Source organism: Chenopodium quinoa, unplaced genomic scaffold, assembly GCF_001683475.1.
Source record: "Chenopodium quinoa cultivar QQ74 unplaced genomic scaffold, ASM168347v1, whole genome shotgun sequence".
NCBI lineage: Eukaryota > Viridiplantae > Streptophyta > Magnoliopsida > Caryophyllales > Amaranthaceae > Chenopodium > Chenopodium quinoa.
In genome coordinates this window covers 1,431,783-1,450,088 of record NW_018744311.1, presented here as the reverse complement: position 1 = coordinate 1,450,088, position 18,306 = coordinate 1,431,783, and the positions used below count along the sequence as shown (strand labels likewise).

At 31.9% G+C, this 18,306-nt stretch overlaps 2 protein-coding genes and 1 non-coding gene across 3 annotated transcripts; all 3 read left to right on the top strand.

Annotated features, from left to right (window-relative positions):
• Positions 1 to 10,699: 10,699 nt before the first annotated feature.
• LOC110696194 lies at positions 10,700 to 12,089 on the top strand. Its single transcript, XM_021873478.1, has 3 exons — positions 10,700 to 11,183; positions 11,313 to 11,451; positions 11,555 to 12,089. Exons 1-3 carry the CDS (start codon positions 10,722 to 10,724, stop codon positions 11,617 to 11,619), a joined length of 666 nt encoding a protein of 221 aa, XP_021729170.1. The 5' UTR covers positions 10,700 to 10,721; the 3' UTR covers positions 11,620 to 12,089.
• A 1,579-nt stretch (positions 12,090 to 13,668) lies between these two features.
• On the top strand, positions 13,669 to 14,241 carry LOC110696161 (extensin-1-like). Its single transcript, XM_021873449.1, has one exon. The coding sequence runs from the start codon at positions 13,669 to 13,671 to the stop codon at positions 14,239 to 14,241; it is 573 nt and encodes a 190-aa protein (XP_021729141.1).
• A 909-nt stretch (positions 14,242 to 15,150) lies between these two features.
• On the top strand, positions 15,151 to 15,234 carry TRNAL-CAA. The gene has a single exon. It is a non-coding gene; the product is annotated as a tRNA-Leu (tRNA).
• Positions 15,235 to 18,306: the final 3,072 nt, after the last annotated feature.

Genomic DNA, 18,306 nt, shown 5'->3' with positions numbered 1-18,306 from the left:
AAGCAGGTCAGTTCCTTTCGCAGTCTCTTTCAAAGGCATCACGAGCACAAGGGGGAATGAAGTAGTGAAACTTGATGTCATCATCAGTCAACTGTAAACCAAACTTAGCCAAATTGTAAGCAAAAGCGTTGGCAGCTCTTTTGGCTCGAAGAATGATAACTATCCAATCTTTCTTAAGCAAATACACAATGTCTTGGATAATCATGCCCAGCTCATGATTAAGGTAATCTTCATGATATTGGATCATTGTTTTCAATTCATCAACATCAGTTTCCAGCTCAAGACGCCGGATATTAAACTTCTTAGCAGTAATCAGGCCCTCTCTTATTGTAAGAAGCTCTGCAGCTTCAGGAGAAATAGAGTGAAACTTCATAGAGAAACCTGCAAGCCAAGACCTATCATCATTTCGAATAACACCACCTCCACCAATCAGGTTAGAACCCTTCAAGCTCCAAGCAGTGTTGAGTTTCTTGTTCCCCCTATTTGGCAGGGACCATTTAACATTCTGACCTCTATCTTTGCTAGCAATCGAAACTCCATTTTCAGTCTGCAAAATTTTGTTATTGAAGTAAAGATCAGCATTGAATTTTGCAAATAAATGCATAACTCTTATCATATACTTAATTAGTTGCCTTTGGCATGTACAAAGATCTGTTGGAAGAACATATAAATAGATTAATACATATATCTATGTAATCTTTTAACCTCTTTTTTTTTATTTAGATACCATATCTGACAGAGACCCTCAATTAACACTGATTATTTATTTGTTCATTTATTTATTTAAAGAAACACATTATTGACTACATTTAGTTGTTGCTTGCCCATGGATAGCTTAACTAAATAGCTGTCTGATAGTGATACTAATCAGCAGTAGAGAATGCAACAGTCATGATCGATAATCAGAATCTGACATAATCCTGAATCTCTGATCTCAAAGTGGTATACCATTCATTAGACACAGGCCATACAGCAATGAAACATTACAGTTGAACAAAGATACAGTTAACAAGGCAAACTTTGTTACGACGAAGTATATACTTCTATCAGTTGTATTATTTATACCAAGAATTCAAGATACTGCACCTCAACTAAGCAATAACAGAGAGAATGTTAACAGGCTTATTCTACTACATACTAAAGATAGTTATCAGCTAACATAGTCTAAGTTTATACTATACCATGCATCTCTCTAACTCTTACTAAGACACTTATCAACAGCTTTTAGCTAGCCTCATTATTCTACTACATACTATAGACAGTTATCAAGTAACAAAGACGATCATAGCTCTAAAACTTGTACCAAAGGTAAGGTTTCTCTACAGGTATATATGCAACTCTTCCATATATGATCCCCAGCTAAAGTCTCCAAGTTCAACCACGATTTGATTTCGAGTAAAATAATGCAGTCATTGTACCTGCTTCTCCAATTCAGTTGCTTTACCAGAAGCAGAATCAGCAGCAATCACAGACACACTCTCTGGTGGATTTGGCAAATCTGTAAGCTCTTCAGCACAGCGTCTGGCATGCTGTTGGACTCCTGTAGGGAGTTTAGGTACGTTTATCTTGGACATGGCTTCAACGATCTTGGTTTTGTGGATCACTGTGGACAGTTCCTGATTGCTTTCGTCTTTATAACGCTTTACCAAGGCAGTAACTGTGGCGAATGCAACCCTCAGTTTACTCACGTTTCGAGACCTCAAAAAGGTGTATAGAGTAGAGAAAACTTCTTCACCCCAAATCCTTGTTGTATAAGCACCTACAATTGCTTTTGCAACCATGTCTGCTGGTTTATGAACCTCATCTGCCTGATCAAAAATGAACATCACATGCCACATTCCGCGTTGCAGGGTTGGCTGATATTCCTCTGTTACATCATAGCTCGCACTGAAACCAAAGACATCAAACTCCGATACTATCACATATTTGTGGAGAAGATTCAGCAAAAAATATAAATCTGTCTTCTTATACTTCTTGTGGCACTGCATGCTGAACATCACTAAAATCCCTGACTATTCTCCATGTGGTTTGAGCTCACGATCGAGTTTTTCAATGTTCTTCGATTGGAAAGCTTCTGTATAAGCAGTATAAATAGTATCAGCTCCAATATCCTGAAACAATTTTTCAGCACCGGTCCAACTTTCTGTAAAAAAAAAAAAAGAAAAAAAAAAAGGCAAAAATGAAGACATTTAATTTCATATTTCTTTATAAAAAATTCTTTAGAAATATACAACTATAGTTATAGTTTGCAATATGATTTAAACCTTACATTAATAGAAGCTTACACGTATAATTTTTCTTTTTGTATTATGTACGATATGATTTCTTCATAGTCAATTAATTAATTAATTGATGAAAAATAGCATCAAACCGTTAATCAATTCTCTCCATTTTCTCATGAAAACTAGAAATGTAATTAATTAATTAATCGCTAATGACGGAAAATTAGAAATGTAACTAGTACAAATATAACACAACACAAAATAAAATCGAGTAATCACGAAACCATAAAAAAATATAAAATTCACACAACATAATTTCATCAATTGAATTCGACCATGAACTTTCTGTTTGCCTCAAGAACTAACACCAGGTTATTTATTCAATTCGATCTTAGCTCTCAAGATAACATCAATTAATCGAAGCTTGCACGTACAAAATTATTTGTGTTAAATTAATTTGGATATGAATTCTTCATAGTCGATCAATATAACATCAACCATTTTCTCAAGAAAACTCATCTCAAATATAGTTTAATCTTGATAAAAATTAATAGATAATACTGCAAAATAATTCTACCGCATTAGAAATGTAGCTAGTACAAATACTGAAATACACCACAACACAAAATTTAGTCGTAAATCAAGTAATCAAGAACCATAAAATTAACACAGCATAATTTCATCAATTGAATTCGATTACGAATTTACTGTTATCCTCAAGAACTATCACTAGGTTATTCATTCAATTTAGACTAACTAGAAAAGAAATTTAGAAAATCGTTTGAAAACTTACGATCATCAACATTCATCTCCTTTTTCGGACGTTTTTCCGCGAGAAATTCATCAAGTAAATCTTCATAATCATCATAATCAAGTTATATAATCTGCTCTTCCACCATTGGAGCTTTTCCTTGAGAGATCATCTTCCTCTTTTCTTGAGAAGAATCAGTATCCTCTGTTTTCTTATCAACCGCCATTTCAGCTTTTACGTCGGAGATTATCTTCTTATCCTCCATTACAGCGTTTTCTTCAGAGGTTTCCTGTTTCTTCACTGTTTCTTGAGTAACTGTCGACTTCTCCTCCGTTTTCGCAACCTTTTCTGGTCTGTTTTCCTCCATTGCTGATCAACTGGTTTTAGAGAGAGAAGTTGAGTTGCTGGTTTTAGAGAGAGAAGTTGAGCGACTTTGATTAACTGGTTTTAGAGTGAGAAGTGAGAGGATTTGAAGGTGAGAGAGAATGAAGTAGAATATTTGATATTTATAGAGAGAGATGGAGGCATAACAAATTGTAACGAACTCTGTTTTTATTTACTCCAAATTACTTTGAAATATCTAACAACTTAGACAGAGAGAGAATGAGCGCGCGTCTTTTAAATTTTCAGGAGTTTTATTTTGTCCACGTCAGTTTGGGCTTTTGGATAATAATTATGCTCTGAGTGTGCAATTAGGGGTGAGTTTATGATGCTAGTCGACTAGTCGAGTCGTGTATGGTTATGTATGTAGTAGCTCGAGTTCACCTGTTAAAGTTTCGAGTCAAGAGTTAATCAAGTTAATTTTACCGTGGTTGACTAAGTCAATTTTGAGTAGTCATGTAGCTTATAATTTGTCACATCTAATTAAGTGTATATGTAAATCTAATCATATAACTAATATATAAAGCTAAACTTTTAGCCAGGTCACGAAAAAACGACACTTGGCATTCTAACTTTTCGCCAAGTGTCGCGCCACCTTGGGTAAATTTAAATAGATTTCATGTGATAAAAAAACCGTCAAGTGTCGCGCCGCCTTGGATAGATTTCATAAGATAAAAAAAAAATTAGGTAAGAATTCTATAGGATAGAATTTTAGAATAAGATTATTAGTTTAGAGTTATATTTTTGATAAATAAAATATCAAATAATAAATTTATAATTAGGCCACAAGACAACATCATTTAACATTTTAATTTTTCACCAAGTATCCACGTTGGATAAATATAGATTGACTTTGTAGCAAAAAGAGTTAATTTAGAATTCTATTTTCAATCAAATTGAATTATAATACGTAGTATAATTTTATCTTAAAAGTCCATAAACTACCCGGGCATCGCCGGGGCACAAGACTAGTATATATATATAAAGGGGAGTTTTTCCCCGAGTTTTTAGAGAGCCACATAGGATTTATTTTTCTTAGTGCGCCATGTAGGATTATGAGTTTAAGTTGTACCCAATTAAATAAGAGATTATTAATTTATTTTACAATTAAATAATTCAAATGCCACGTTAACAAAATTGACGAATGAAATTTTAAAGTTTAAACTAATAAAATACAAAATATTATCTTTTGAGATTAGAAATTTTATCTAATATTTTAAAGCTAATATAATAACAAAAACACATAAATATGAAAAATATTTTTTAAAAAATACTAACAAACCGTGCATCGCACGGGCTTCATCTAGTTTTATATAAATTGATCTCAAAATCTCTTGGAATTGAGAGGGGAGCTCTAACCACTTGAGCTATCCCTCACCCTCAAAGTGTATATATAATGCCTTTTCTTTTTATTTGCCTTGTGAGAAATACACATTTATTAATTACTTCATATATTATTAGTTTATTACTAAAAAAATTATATTTAAATTTAAAAAGCTTATAAACACTTCTAATCGGACTCGAGCATATAGCGTGTTTTAATTTGATGAGCATTAAAATGTTACCTCATATTTCAAAATCTACACTATTGTAGTTTTATCTCTACATCAAATATACCTTACTAACACGTCCTAAGACCCGACATCAAATCTTGTAAACTAGACACTTGAATTGGGAGTTCAATTCAAAGTTTTATGATAGTCCATAAAGTTGATTTCATTCAAAGTTCTAGGTAAATTCTCATCTTCCTCTGTTGATACATGTCAGGTAATGTACTGTAGAGCATACAAAAGTTATGACCAATAATAGGAATTATCTGACATATCATGAATCTCTCAAAGTGGTATACCATTCTTTATACTACCTCCGTTAATTATTATGTGCAACAAAGGAATATTTTATGTCTCACAAATAATACCCCTTTGTTGCATATGGTAGTATTAGGTAACACAAAGCAATGCAATAATGCACATTATACTAAAAAATTAGTTACAAATGACTATAAACTTGGAGCCAAATGATTTAAACTTACATGAATTGCAACCTTATACATGATCATAATATAGCATATTGAATTTATGGATCACTTTAAATTTGCTCAAATAATAAATTTCAAACTAATCAACCCAATTTTCAGAAAACATATATAGTCAAATAATAAGCTTTACATGCATACATACACAAGTAATGACCAATAATCGGAATTATCCAACATAAATAATCATCATGAATCTCTCAAAAGCGGTACATCATTATTCATTATATTAGGTACAGCAAAGCAATACAATGCAACCTTAAAAAAAAAAAAAAAAAAAAAAAATCAGTTAATAAAAGATGGAAACTATATACTAATAATACTACATACTTTTATACCATGAATTCAAGATTTCAAGATATTGAATACAATTCAGCAACAACAGTAAGAATGCTAAGCAGGTTTATTCTACTACAAACATTTATCAACTAACAGTCTAAAATTATACTATAGCAGACACTTCTGAGCATCAGCTAGCCTCATTATTATACTACATACTAGATATATTGATACTTATCAACTAACACAGATGATCACAGCTCCAATTCTTATATAACAAAGGTAACGTTTCGATTTATACAGGTATATATGCAACACTTCCATAGTTCCATGTATGATCCCCAGCAACAGCACGCTTCAACAACCATGATTCGATTTCAGATCAAGTAGAATAATAATATTGCAGTCATTGTACCTGCTCCTCCAATACAGGTTCTTTACCAGCAGCCTTTTTATCCTTGGGTGCTAGCTTTGGCATTTCTCCAAGCGCAGCAGAACAAACTTTTGCACGCTCTCGGTCTCCTTCAGAGTGTGTAGTTAAGTCCATGTTGCACACGGCATCAACAATTCCGGCTTTATGGATCATCGACGACAATTTTGGACTGTTTCTCTTTATGCTTAACTTTGCCAAGCCAGTAAGTACAACGAATGCAACTCTATGTAAAGTCGAGTATTGAGAACTCAGAAAGCTGCTTACAGAAGAGAGAATGTCTCCATCATCATATTTTTCTGTAAGAATCGGGTATATAACAGCCCTTGTAACGAATTTTACTGGTTCAACCTCATTTGCCAGACTAAAAATGCATATCACATACCACGTTGCGAGTTGCAGTGCTTTCACCAGATTAAAATTTTCTGGATCATACTTGATAATGAGATCAGCGAGATCACTAAACTTGGATTTTATCATGTGTTCCTTGAGAATTTTCAGCACCAAAACTAGTTTTTCCTTGGTATACCTGCCGTGGTTGTCATAAACACAGAGAATGACTAAGCTTCCTGCGAAGTTCGTCAAGCTCATGACCGAATTCATCAATGTTTCCGGACTCGAGAGCTTCTACATAAGACGCAAGAACAGTCGAAGCTCCAATTTCATAAAAAAATTTATCAATAGAGATATTAGGCCAAGTCATAAAACCGGGTTCTTCGTCTTCGTCAGCATTTTCTTCAGCAAAGAATTCATTGAATACATCATCGAGTTCATCATAATCAATCTCAATTATGTGCTCCTCCTCCATTATAGCTCCTTCTTCTGCTGAGATATTTTTATATATTAGTATTTAGTAATAACATCAAAATATGCTGATATCAAATAATAATATGCTTGTACGACTAACATACTTCAAACGAGTAGATTATAAACTAGTTACCTGAAATTAATTGAATAATAACTAATAACATCATATTATTCATGAATTTTGTCATCTCCTCAAGAACTAATTAACACTAGGTTATTGAAGTTAAAGCTTGATTGTATTAAATATTAATTAATCGGATAAGCTGGAAATGAAATTCTGAAAGCGTCAGAAAATTAAACTTACGATCAGCGTCAGTTTCTTCAATCGAACCTTTTTCAGTGAATACATGATCAATTTCATCAAAATCAATCTCAGTAGTCTGCTGCTCCGTCACTTTAGGTGGTGAGATATTATCATATTAAGATGCTTATATGTTTAATACCGTAAACTAACAAGTAATAACTATGGTCTTCATATATGCTTATATCAAATAATAATGTGATTGTACGACTAACAAGTAACAAAATATTAATAGTAACATCAAAATATGCTTATATCATATATTTATTGTCTTGATAACAAAATCGATCATAAATCTTTTCTTTTCCTTAAGAACCCTAATTTTTACTTAGAAACAAGTAACCAGAAATTAATTGAATAATAACGTCATATCATTCATGAATTTTGTTATCTCCTCAAGAACTAATTAGCACTACGTTATTTAAGTTAAAGCTTGATAGTATTATAAATTAATCGGATAACTGGAAATGAAATTCTAAAAGCGTCAGAAAATTAAACTTACGATCAGTGTCAGTTTCTTCAATCGAATGATCATTTTCATCAAAATCGATCTCAGTAGTCTGCTGCTCCGCCACTTTAGGTGGTGAGATATTCTTCTTTTCCTTTGCTACTTCTGGTGAGATTTTCGTCTTCTCCTCTGTTTCTTGAGAAGAATGATGATGATCCGCCATTATAGCTGCTTCTTCTGCTGAGATATTTTTATATATTTGTATTTAGTAATAACATCAAAATATGCTGATATCACATAATAATGTGCTTGTACGACTAACATACTTCAAACGAGTAGATTATAAACAAGTAACCTGAAATTAATTGAATAATAACGTCATATCAATCATGAATTTTGTCATCTCCTCAAGAACTAATTAACACTAGATTATTTAAGTTAAAGCTTGATATAATAAATTAATCGTATAAACTGGAAATGAAATTCTGAAAGCGTCATAAAATTAAACTTACGATCAGCGTCAGTTTCTTCGATCGAACTTTTTTCAGCGAGGAATACATGATTGATTACATCAAAATCAATCTCAGTTATCTGCTGCTCCGCCATTTTAGGTGGTGAGATATTCTTCTTCTCCTTTGCTTCTTCTGCCGATATTTCCGTCTTCTCTTCTGTTTCTTGAGAAGAATGATGATGATCCTCTGTTTTCTGATGATCCGCCATTTCTGTTTCTTGAGTCTTCTCCTCCACTTTAGCGAGTTTAGCTAGTCTATTCTCCTCCATTGTTGATTTAGAGAGAGAAATTGAGTGTATTTGAGTTGCTGATTTTAGAGAGAGAAAATAGAGAGAGAGAGAGAGAGAGAGAGAGAGAGAGAGAGAGGTTGAGGTCTTGAGGAGGAATAACAAACTCTGAGTATTTAATACGTTTTTTAATTAAGAAAAAAAAAAGAGAGAGAGAGAGTTAGCGCGCGTCTTTGAAATTGGGATTGGCTTGGGCGGCTTCTTACATACATAATTACGGGGTGTTCTACTTTAGTGGGGTGCTTAATTGATGCTCGAGTTCGTGTTAGGGTAGTTTGACTTTTCACGTTAACATTTTGAGTCGATTTTTAATTGTGTTTGATTGACTTGATTTTGAATAGCATGCACTTATTTTTGTTAGTCAAAATAATTACTTTAATTTGTACGGTACGAGTATATATTTTACAGTCATCAAATAGTAGGGTAAAATTTTTAATTTGATAAGTTTTTTTTTTAAAAAAATAATTTAAATCCTAAGTAGATTATTATTTGTGTATATTTTATCGGCATATAAAATTAAATTAGGAATGTTTCCTTATATAATATTTTTAGTTTTGTGTCCGTGCAATGCCCGGGTTGTTTATTCAATTTTAAAATATATTTTTAATCTATATGTCAAATTTTAAAACATATACAAAATTAGTTAGGAATTGATGTTTTTTTTTTGTGACGATTAGATTTAAACTTGTAGACATATAATGATCCCTGTCTGAAATGACGGGTGACCCGACTTGATTGACAGGTCTACACACAGTAATAAAATTATATTAGATTGTGAAGTATATTATTTTAATTGATTAGAATATATTATAAACAATGGATAAGGTACATTTTGAACTAATTTCTTCGCTCCAGGAAAATATAATGATACAAAAAATAAATCTATAAGATAATTTATGAGAGTTATAATCTAATTATTTTTTGAATAAAATTATAATAAATATTTGGTACTTTATCAAAAATAAAACTCTAAATTAACAATTTTATCCTAAAATTCTATCCAAATTTGATTGAAAATAAAATTATAAACTAACTTAACTTTTTTGTCCTACAAATTGAATTTCATATAACTCTATCCTACGTGGCACGACACTTGGCGAAAAGTTAGAATGCCAAGTGTCGTTACCTTGTCGCCTGGCTAAAAGTTTAGCTTTATATATTAAGTTTAGCTTTATATATTAGTTATATGATATGATTTCCTTCAAACAAACAAAAAGATATGAGTAATATTATTTTCTTTTAAGTTAATATTTTGGATGCTCAATAAGAATATATAGCCTTCAAGCTTTTGCCTTGCCTTGCCTAGCAATTTCAGATCGATTTTTTCACGCTACATTGAGGTATGCATTTTTTTTTTAATCATTGGAATATGTATAACCTAGGGTTTACTTTCACACTACCTTTAATTTAATCAAATCTTTCTTTAATTTAATTTAATCAAATCCTCTGGTTCGTTAATTTAGGGTTCTTAGACTATTGAACTATATACTAATACTATATACATTCTGATATTAAATTAAAATAAAAATTGTTTATAATTATCAATCTGTATGCAATATTTGTACCTAATTAATACGCCCTCTAGTACTAACTAGTTTTTATGTTAATTTGTACCTAATATCTCCCTCGACTACTAATGCTAACTAGTTTACTTGCGAGAATTGTGTGAATTTTACTTGTGTGGAAGCATACAAACTAGTTTAATGTATAATACTGGTTAAACGATTAAGTATCAAACAATAATCTATAATTCTGGCTCTAGTACTAACTAGTTTTTATGTTATTGATTAAGGAGGCAGTTGTATTCGTCTATTCGACTATGGATTTGATCATTAACAGAGCTTTAAATTGTGGTTCGAGGAATTTGAAGGACTATGATAATAAGACTATTATTAGCTCAAAAGACATCTTCAACCTTATTCCAAAGAGAAGGAGAAGCAAAAATAATAATAACAATGTGGATAGAATTAGTGATTTGCCTAATGATGTATTGTTGCACTTGTTATCTTTTGTGGACATGAAATCAGCAGTAAGAACTAGCCTTGTTTCCAAAAGGTGGAGATATGTTTGGACTTACTTAGCTCATCTTGATTTCGAACACCCTGATTTTTACTTGATCGACCCACACTGGGGTTGGACCCACACCTTCAGAATTCATTTTCCTCTTTATGAGTCACATACTGCTGATATTGATAAGTGGATAGCTATGGCCCTGACCAAAAATGTACGCAACTTGGAGTTGAACTTCTCAACTAGTATTGGCCTCTGTATGGAGACCAATGGTTACATACTTCGACAGGATTTTCTCTCCAATAATCGAATTACTACCCTCAAAACTATTCACTTGGAAACATTAGTAGTCGAGGGAGATGTGGTTGAACATGTTTTGTCGAATTGTCTCAATCTTGATCGTCTAACCGTCAATAATTGTATATTTTACTTGTGTGGATCGGTAGGGATTTTACCTAAAACACAAGTTGTTGTTTCCTCCTCTAAGCTGAAGCACTTAGAGTTATATGACTGCGACAACATTAAATCAATTCAGATTTCAGCTCCAAATCTTACTTGGTTTAAATTCATGGGTGTTGATACAAAAATACAATATACTAGTGTTCCGGCGCTTGTAAATGTAACCTTTGAGGGTGGATATTGGTACCACGATCGCAAATTGAACGTCTTTTCAAACTTTTCTAATCAACTTGAGCAACTCTCTCTTTCCTGGTCTCTAAAGGTTAGTCGTCCGATGCTTAACTATTTTAATTATTATGTGTCCAAATCAATTACTTGTTTATTGTATAGTATTAATGTCTTGTATATTTAACCTTCAACTGGATTTGGGTTGTTCTAATGTTGTACGCAGAAAAAATCTCTTCCAACTAAGTTTCCGAGTTTTCCTAATGTTAAGCAATTGGGGATATATGTTACGCTTTTAAAAGATGGAAAAGACGACCTTCTTGCTTTGATCCCTTTCATTGAGGCCTGCCCTGTGTTGCACACCGGTAAAATTTTTGTTTTGACCTTACAAATTTAACAAATGCTTAATTAAGATGTGATTTAATTTAATGATGGTTGGTCTATCTATCATTTGATGTTGGTTTGTAGGTTTTTCCCACTCCTGGACTATCAAGATCGCCTGGAAAGAGGGCGGCAAAGTTTGTACAAAGTGATGTTCAAATTGAAAGAATACGTGCCCATAAGCACCTTGCTGCTGTAGAGTTTGCTCGTTTTTCAGGAACTGAATCAGAGGTGAATCTAGCATCTTTTCTGGCCGAGCATGCTTCCAATCTTAAAAACTTAATTTTTAATATTCATCATTCCCAAATGGATGAAAATACACACATACATGTGGACTGTGCAAATATTATTATGACTGAAAATATCAACCTTTGGAGAAAACAAATACAACTACTTGCAAAGCAAATTCGAGAAGGTATTGATGTGGTGATTCTATAATAAATTAAATAGGATTGTTTTCTTTTGAAATTGGACGATTATATTGTTTTAGGATTGTAAATTATGATTTCGGAATTTATGTTTATTGTGTGGCTCTACTATATGATAGTATAAATAACTGCATATTTATTATTCAATCTCATGTCACTCTACATCCTGTTTCTCTATTTTAAATGTCTTCTTCCTCTTTGTTTTGTGAGCCACGTCTCTATCATTCTTCTTATGCTATTATATATATGGTGGTAATAATAAAGAAAGACGAATTCATCTGAGTGTGCACACTTGAATATGATCGAGTACCTAAGTTTGAGTAACATATACAGGTCCATTTAATAACCAAGCATATTTTGTTAATGTTGCATATATTTTGTTAATGTTGCATGCTTATTGCATATTGAAGATAGAGATCATGCTTTTATGAATTTATGAGCTTGAATATGGATGCTCAAATATGAATTCGGCTCAAAAAATGCTAGAGCTGAATTAAAATGTTGAAAATCATGAATTATTGTAAAAGCTCAAGTTTGCTTGAGTTAGATTCATAAAGTCAACGGTCAAACATAAAACTAATTACATAATTTCAAATATGGTGAGATCCAATTTTAACAACTCCAAAACCTTCTAATTTTAATTCGATTTTCACGTTCCTGATGTCATCTATAATTGACCAAATTTATTTATAAGAATTCGTCAAGATATATACTAGGATTTAAGTATTTGAAAGTGCATATTCATTGAAGGCATTCTGTTAATACGGGTCTGGATCGTATCCGCAAATCAAGAGAGAGAGATTACTTTACAAGTCCAAAGAATCCCAAAACTATATGACAATAGGAGTATGTCGTGAAACTTAAAAGGCCTATTCTTCAACACATTTAGTTATGAGCTGAGCTATAATTTGCTTTACATAAGTAAAAAGAGAAGGGGAAAAAGAATTTGTAACAGATGGACATAACACATAAGTAAATAAAAAATAATAATTAGCCAATGTCGAAAATTAGTTATAAATGACTATAAACTTCGAGCTAATAAATGAACCAAACTTATATGAATTGCAACTTTAGCTTATACATGATCATAGTATAGCATATTGAATTTATGGATCATTTTTTAATCAGCTCACATAATAAATTTCAAGCTAATGAATCCAATTTTCAGAAAAACAAAGTCAAATAACCTTTACATACATAATAAGCTAAATAAATCTACTGATCTCAGAATTGGTAGGAGCAAAGTCAAACACTGTACTTGTAATGAATAATCAAGGTACGACTTCCAGCCCTAAGGGTGTAACAGACCATTTCTACTTAAAAAAAAAAAAAAAAAAAAAAAAAAAGAAGAATTTTATGTTTTAGGCTAAGGGTCATGATCATGATGTACATTTACGTAGACCGATTCTAGCTAGATGTTGTAATTTGTCTGATTAGTTAATGTAGTTTTGACATAGTAAAAGAGCAAATAAAGATAAGGTGAAAATAATGTCATCTTCGTTAGACATGTATTCGTGTGTAACGTGAACGGACAAATAAATATAAGATGACTTAACAAACCAATCTTAAATTTGAAATTAAGGGGGTGTATGTGATCAGCTATGATATATATGTGTTTGAAGGTTGAAATCTTCAACGAAAATCCAACTAACAAATGTTACAAAGTACAAACCCTTCACCAAATCGTACGATATGTTACCTATATAAATGAGGCATATATCTTCCAAGTTAGAAGCAACATTCACAAATAGCCTGCACACAACACGTACAATAATGGCTACTTCCGGGCTTATTATTTTTGCCTGCGCCTTTACACTACTTCCATTGCTCACTAATGTAGCTGCAGGGTCATACGACAACTACAAAGATCGATCTCCATACGAGTACAAGTCTCCACCACACTATGATTATTACAAGTCCCCTGAACCATACTATCATGAGTCACCACCCTACAAGGCGTACAAGTCCCCTTCGTACTCCTACAAGTCTCCTAAACCTTACAAGTCCCACGAACCCTATAAGTCCCCTTCGTACTACTACAAGTCTCCTGAACCTTACAAGTCCCACGAACCCTACAAGTCCCCTTCGTACTCCTACAAGTCCCCTGAACCTTACAAGTCCCACGAACCCTACAAGTCCCACGAACCCTACATGTCCCCTTCGTACTCCTACAAGTCTCCTAAACCTTACAAGTCCTACGAACCCTACAAGTCTCCTCCGTATTACTATTCTCCATCCTATTATAAGTCTCCTGAACCACACTATTATCACCACTCACCCAAGCACTCCTACAAGTCCCCTTCGTACAAGCCTCCATCCTACGACTACAAGTCTCCTCCTTACTAATTAAAATTGCCCATATACTCACTTTTTCATGTACTCCTACAAGTACATACCGTGAATTTTATACTTTATTTAAAAATTATGAAAAAATAAGCTGTGTTGTTTAGTTCGTTCCTCGATTTGTTTACTCATTTACTAATGCTTGGATGTTAAGATTATATGTAATAAATGTCCTCAATTGTTGTACCGTGTACTTGTTTGTATAAGAAATAATGAAATTATTCGAGTTTGTGTATATTTTATATTTCTGGATTGATGATCTTGTGCTACTACGAGTAGTTTCCAAATGTTTTCATACGTCTTTTGCTATTGCATGCTTCAGATTCAAACTAGTAGTTTTATGAAGGAAAAAAAGTGTACACACTTTACAACTTACATGGTAATAGTACAGTAATAATATAGTCGTAAATAAGCTAGATTGATTAAGGTGATCATAACTTGGTTATATTAGGGATTGTAGTGTTTTGCTATTAACCAACTACGGTCTGTACTTAGTTATAGATCCCGCGTTCTAGTGGTGAAAATCTTACATTTTTACATTAGAATTCCCCTTATGAGGTGGGCTTCCTATTTCCTAATGTTTATTTCTTCTTACCTTCTCAAAAAAAAAAAAAAAATGGTATATACTCTGTAGGCCATGTATTTGGGCTTACTACTATAACCGGTTCATAAAAATGAAGTTGGATCAAATGTGCACCAAGCCCATTAAAATCATGGTGGACCATAGGGATCAAAGTGGTTGTACCGAGTCCATAAAATAATACCAAAAATATTTAAAAACCATATTATATACGAAGTATTTTATTTGCATGATTTGTTAATTGTATCTGTAATTAACAGACGTTCACATGATGTTTATCTTTCATGGTTGATGTAAATCCGTAATTAAATTAATGATAATAGCATTAATAAGTCAGGATGGCCGAGTGGTCTAAGGCGCCAGACTCAAGTTCTGGTCCTCTTACGAGGGCGTGGGTTCGAACCCCACTTCTGACATTTTTTTATTAGAATGATTTTAGTATATAGTACAATTGTATTGGTTTCAAATTAATTGGAGAGATTTTCTAATACTCATACAATATTCAATCAGATTAGGCCCTAAATCAAAAGCGTACATTTCTCATCAACCGACAAAGTGAAGATAGATAAACTTTACACATGTATAAAAAGTATATAACTATAGTAATTGAGTCGAATTTTTAAAAATAGAAGTGTGGATGGCATAATCGATACATTTATGTATATCTTTCGATATAAGTATGTATTGGATTCCTAGTCACACAACAAAATAGAACTCACAAACGTCAAAGCAAATATGCAGTTCATTATGGATAAAATTTATCGGTGGAACCACACACATTAATATGTACAATGTACTCCATTATCATTATTACCTAAAACCGAATTTTTGAGGAATTTAATTAAGTTTGCCAAGACAAGTATACCTACAAAAAATAATTCATAGGAACATAGTTCGGTCATGTTTGGATTTGACTGAATGTTTTTATAATAATTGAATTTTTTTTCCCAAATTAATTGTCATGCAGGCATTTTATTGTTACTGCAAGAAAATACACAATTTTTTCAATGAAATTAACTATCAAATTAAATTACTGATAATATAAATAATTACGAATTAGATTTGTTAGATCCATAAATAATAGATATCTAGAATTCTAGATCATATATATTGAATTAAATGATCAACTATGTTTGGACGTAGATGTGTTTAAAGTTATTTTGAACTATTTGTCGATTTTTTAATTCGGTTATATTATTATTATTGGTATTAAGCCCAAAAAAAAAAAATTGAAAATTTGTAGCTACACGTACATATAGTACAGTTCTTTGATGAAGTTTAACGCTCAAACTTGCATTGTTATATTTTGACTTTTGAAAATTAATTTTTCTAACTTTTTATCAATTTAATTTTAAAAAAATATTTAGTTTTAATTATTAATAAAATTAAAAATAAATAAATAAATTTCTCACGAAATAATATAAATGATTTATATTATTCACATTTAAATATAATTTAAAATCCAATAATCTTAACCGTTCATTTTAAAATTATGCATTTTTCATCAAATGACAACCATAAAATCATCCTTTACTAAGTAGACTTTATTTATCCAAAATTATTTGTTACATTAATTAGTAGCAAAACATCAGATTAAATTACCCCTAATATGTATCAATATGACTTTTAATTTTGGACGTTACGAAGGATGACATTATATTAGGTAACTGAGATAGACCTTGACCTTCCACAATCCAACATCGATCATGCAATGCCAAGAATAACACGTATTTTTGAATTAATGGTTAGTTGTACGTACGAAGTGACTTTTCATGAAACAATAAACTTGGACAAAAAGTTACTACTAGCTAGTTCAAAAAAGTCTTAAATTGATTATTCTTTGGCTAAACCTATATGTTAAGACTTATCTACAAATGAACAAATGATTGGAGTTATAACTGGAATTATGTGGGAAAATATGTTATTTAGGATTGCAATAAACTAATAAGAACCACACCTACAGCTGTCAATTCGAGAAAACGGGTCGGTTTGGGTCGGGTCAACTCGGGTATGGTCAATTCGGATTAATTTCATAACCTATGCGGGTCGGGTTTGGGTTGGGTCATGCTTGAGTCGGGTCACGTCGGGTCATACTTCTTATCGGGTTTAGGTCGGGTTAATAAAAGGCCGGGTTACATTTGGGTCGGGTGAACAATAGGTCGGGTTTAATTCGGGTTTTCACGTGTTAAAACGAGATAGGGTAATTCTCGGGTTCGGTTCAAGTCAATAATTTGCAAGTTAGAATCAGGTCGAGTCATTCTCGGGTTTGAGTCGGGTTCAGTTCAAGTCAATAATTTGCAGGTTATAATCAGGTCGGGTCATTTTCAAGTCGCGTCATTCTCAGGTTCAAGTCGGGTTTAGTTCAAGTCAATAATTTGTGGGTTATAATCAGGTTGGGTCATTTCCAATTCAGATCATTCTCGGATTCAAGTCGGGTTATGTTCAAGTCAATAATTTGCAGGTTACAATCAGGTCGGGTCATTTCCAAGACAGGTAATATTCGGGTTCAACTAACTATAAATAGATAATTATCATTTTTATCGAGCTAATTATTTCCTTTGACTATAATATACGAAGTATATGGCAACATAATAGGGAACTATAGTTTATAATTTAGTTAAATAACTATCTCCTTTGACCATACAACAAATATATACTACTCCCTCTATCCCGATTGGTAGTCACTTTTGCTAAAAAAAAAATCATGGGAATTAAGGAGAAATAAAGAAAGTACATTGAAAAAGTAAATTTACATTGGGTATGCAAAAAAATAGAGAGAGGAAGTAATTAAAGTGCATGAGAAAATAAAATTTACATGGGAAAGTTAAATTTGTACAAATATTTTAGCAAATAATGTTAGAGAATTTTGGTAAAAAAAATAATATTAATGGTACTTGAAAAAAGCAAATATGTAATCCCCCGTATTTTTAAATATTTTATAAATGAAAATTTATTTTATTTATAATATTTATTTGTGATTTTTCATAATTTAATTTCAAAAGTTTCAAATTATTAATCTGGTTCGAAAATTATTTGAACAAATTATTTTATATATGCATCTTTATTCTACAATTTATGTCCAATCACACAAGCCTAACCCATTTGTTTACTTAATCGACCCATTATTTTTATGAGGCCCAATATTTCTTTTTACCCTACAATAATTCTCTCCTATAAATACCCCATGAATCTCCAAAAATTTCCCACACAAAAAGGTTAGTCTTATTTTCATCCTCCTTTGTTTCATTATTTTGCTTATTGTTAATTTAATTGTTTTGGGTTTTGATTTTAGTATAAAGATTATATTTTTAGTATCAAATTATATTGTAATGGTATAAAGATTATAAATTTCAGATTATATTTATGTTATAAATTTCATATTTTATGAATTATAAACCTAGGGTTTCAATTTATTGAAAATCATGATTTTAGGGTTTTTATGAACAATTGATTTAGGGATTTTATAGTAATGATGCTTTGAAATTTTG

Bases quoted from the DNA above. Each gene is read 5' to 3' on its own strand.
- LOC110696194 (XM_021873478.1), top strand. From the start codon at position 10,722: ATGGAGACCAATGGTTACATACTTCGACAGGATTTTCTCTCCAATAAT. The intron at 11,184-11,312 runs GTTAGTCGTCCG...TGTTGTACGCAG, and splicing joins CTCTTTCCTGGTCTCTAAAG to AAAAAATCTCTTCCAACTAA. The intron at 11,452-11,554 runs GTAAAATTTTTG...GTTGGTTTGTAG, and splicing joins CTGCCCTGTGTTGCACACCG to GTTTTTCCCACTCCTGGACT.
- LOC110696161 (XM_021873449.1), top strand. From the start codon at position 13,669: ATGGCTACTTCCGGGCTTATTATTTTTGCCTGCGCCTTTACACTACTT.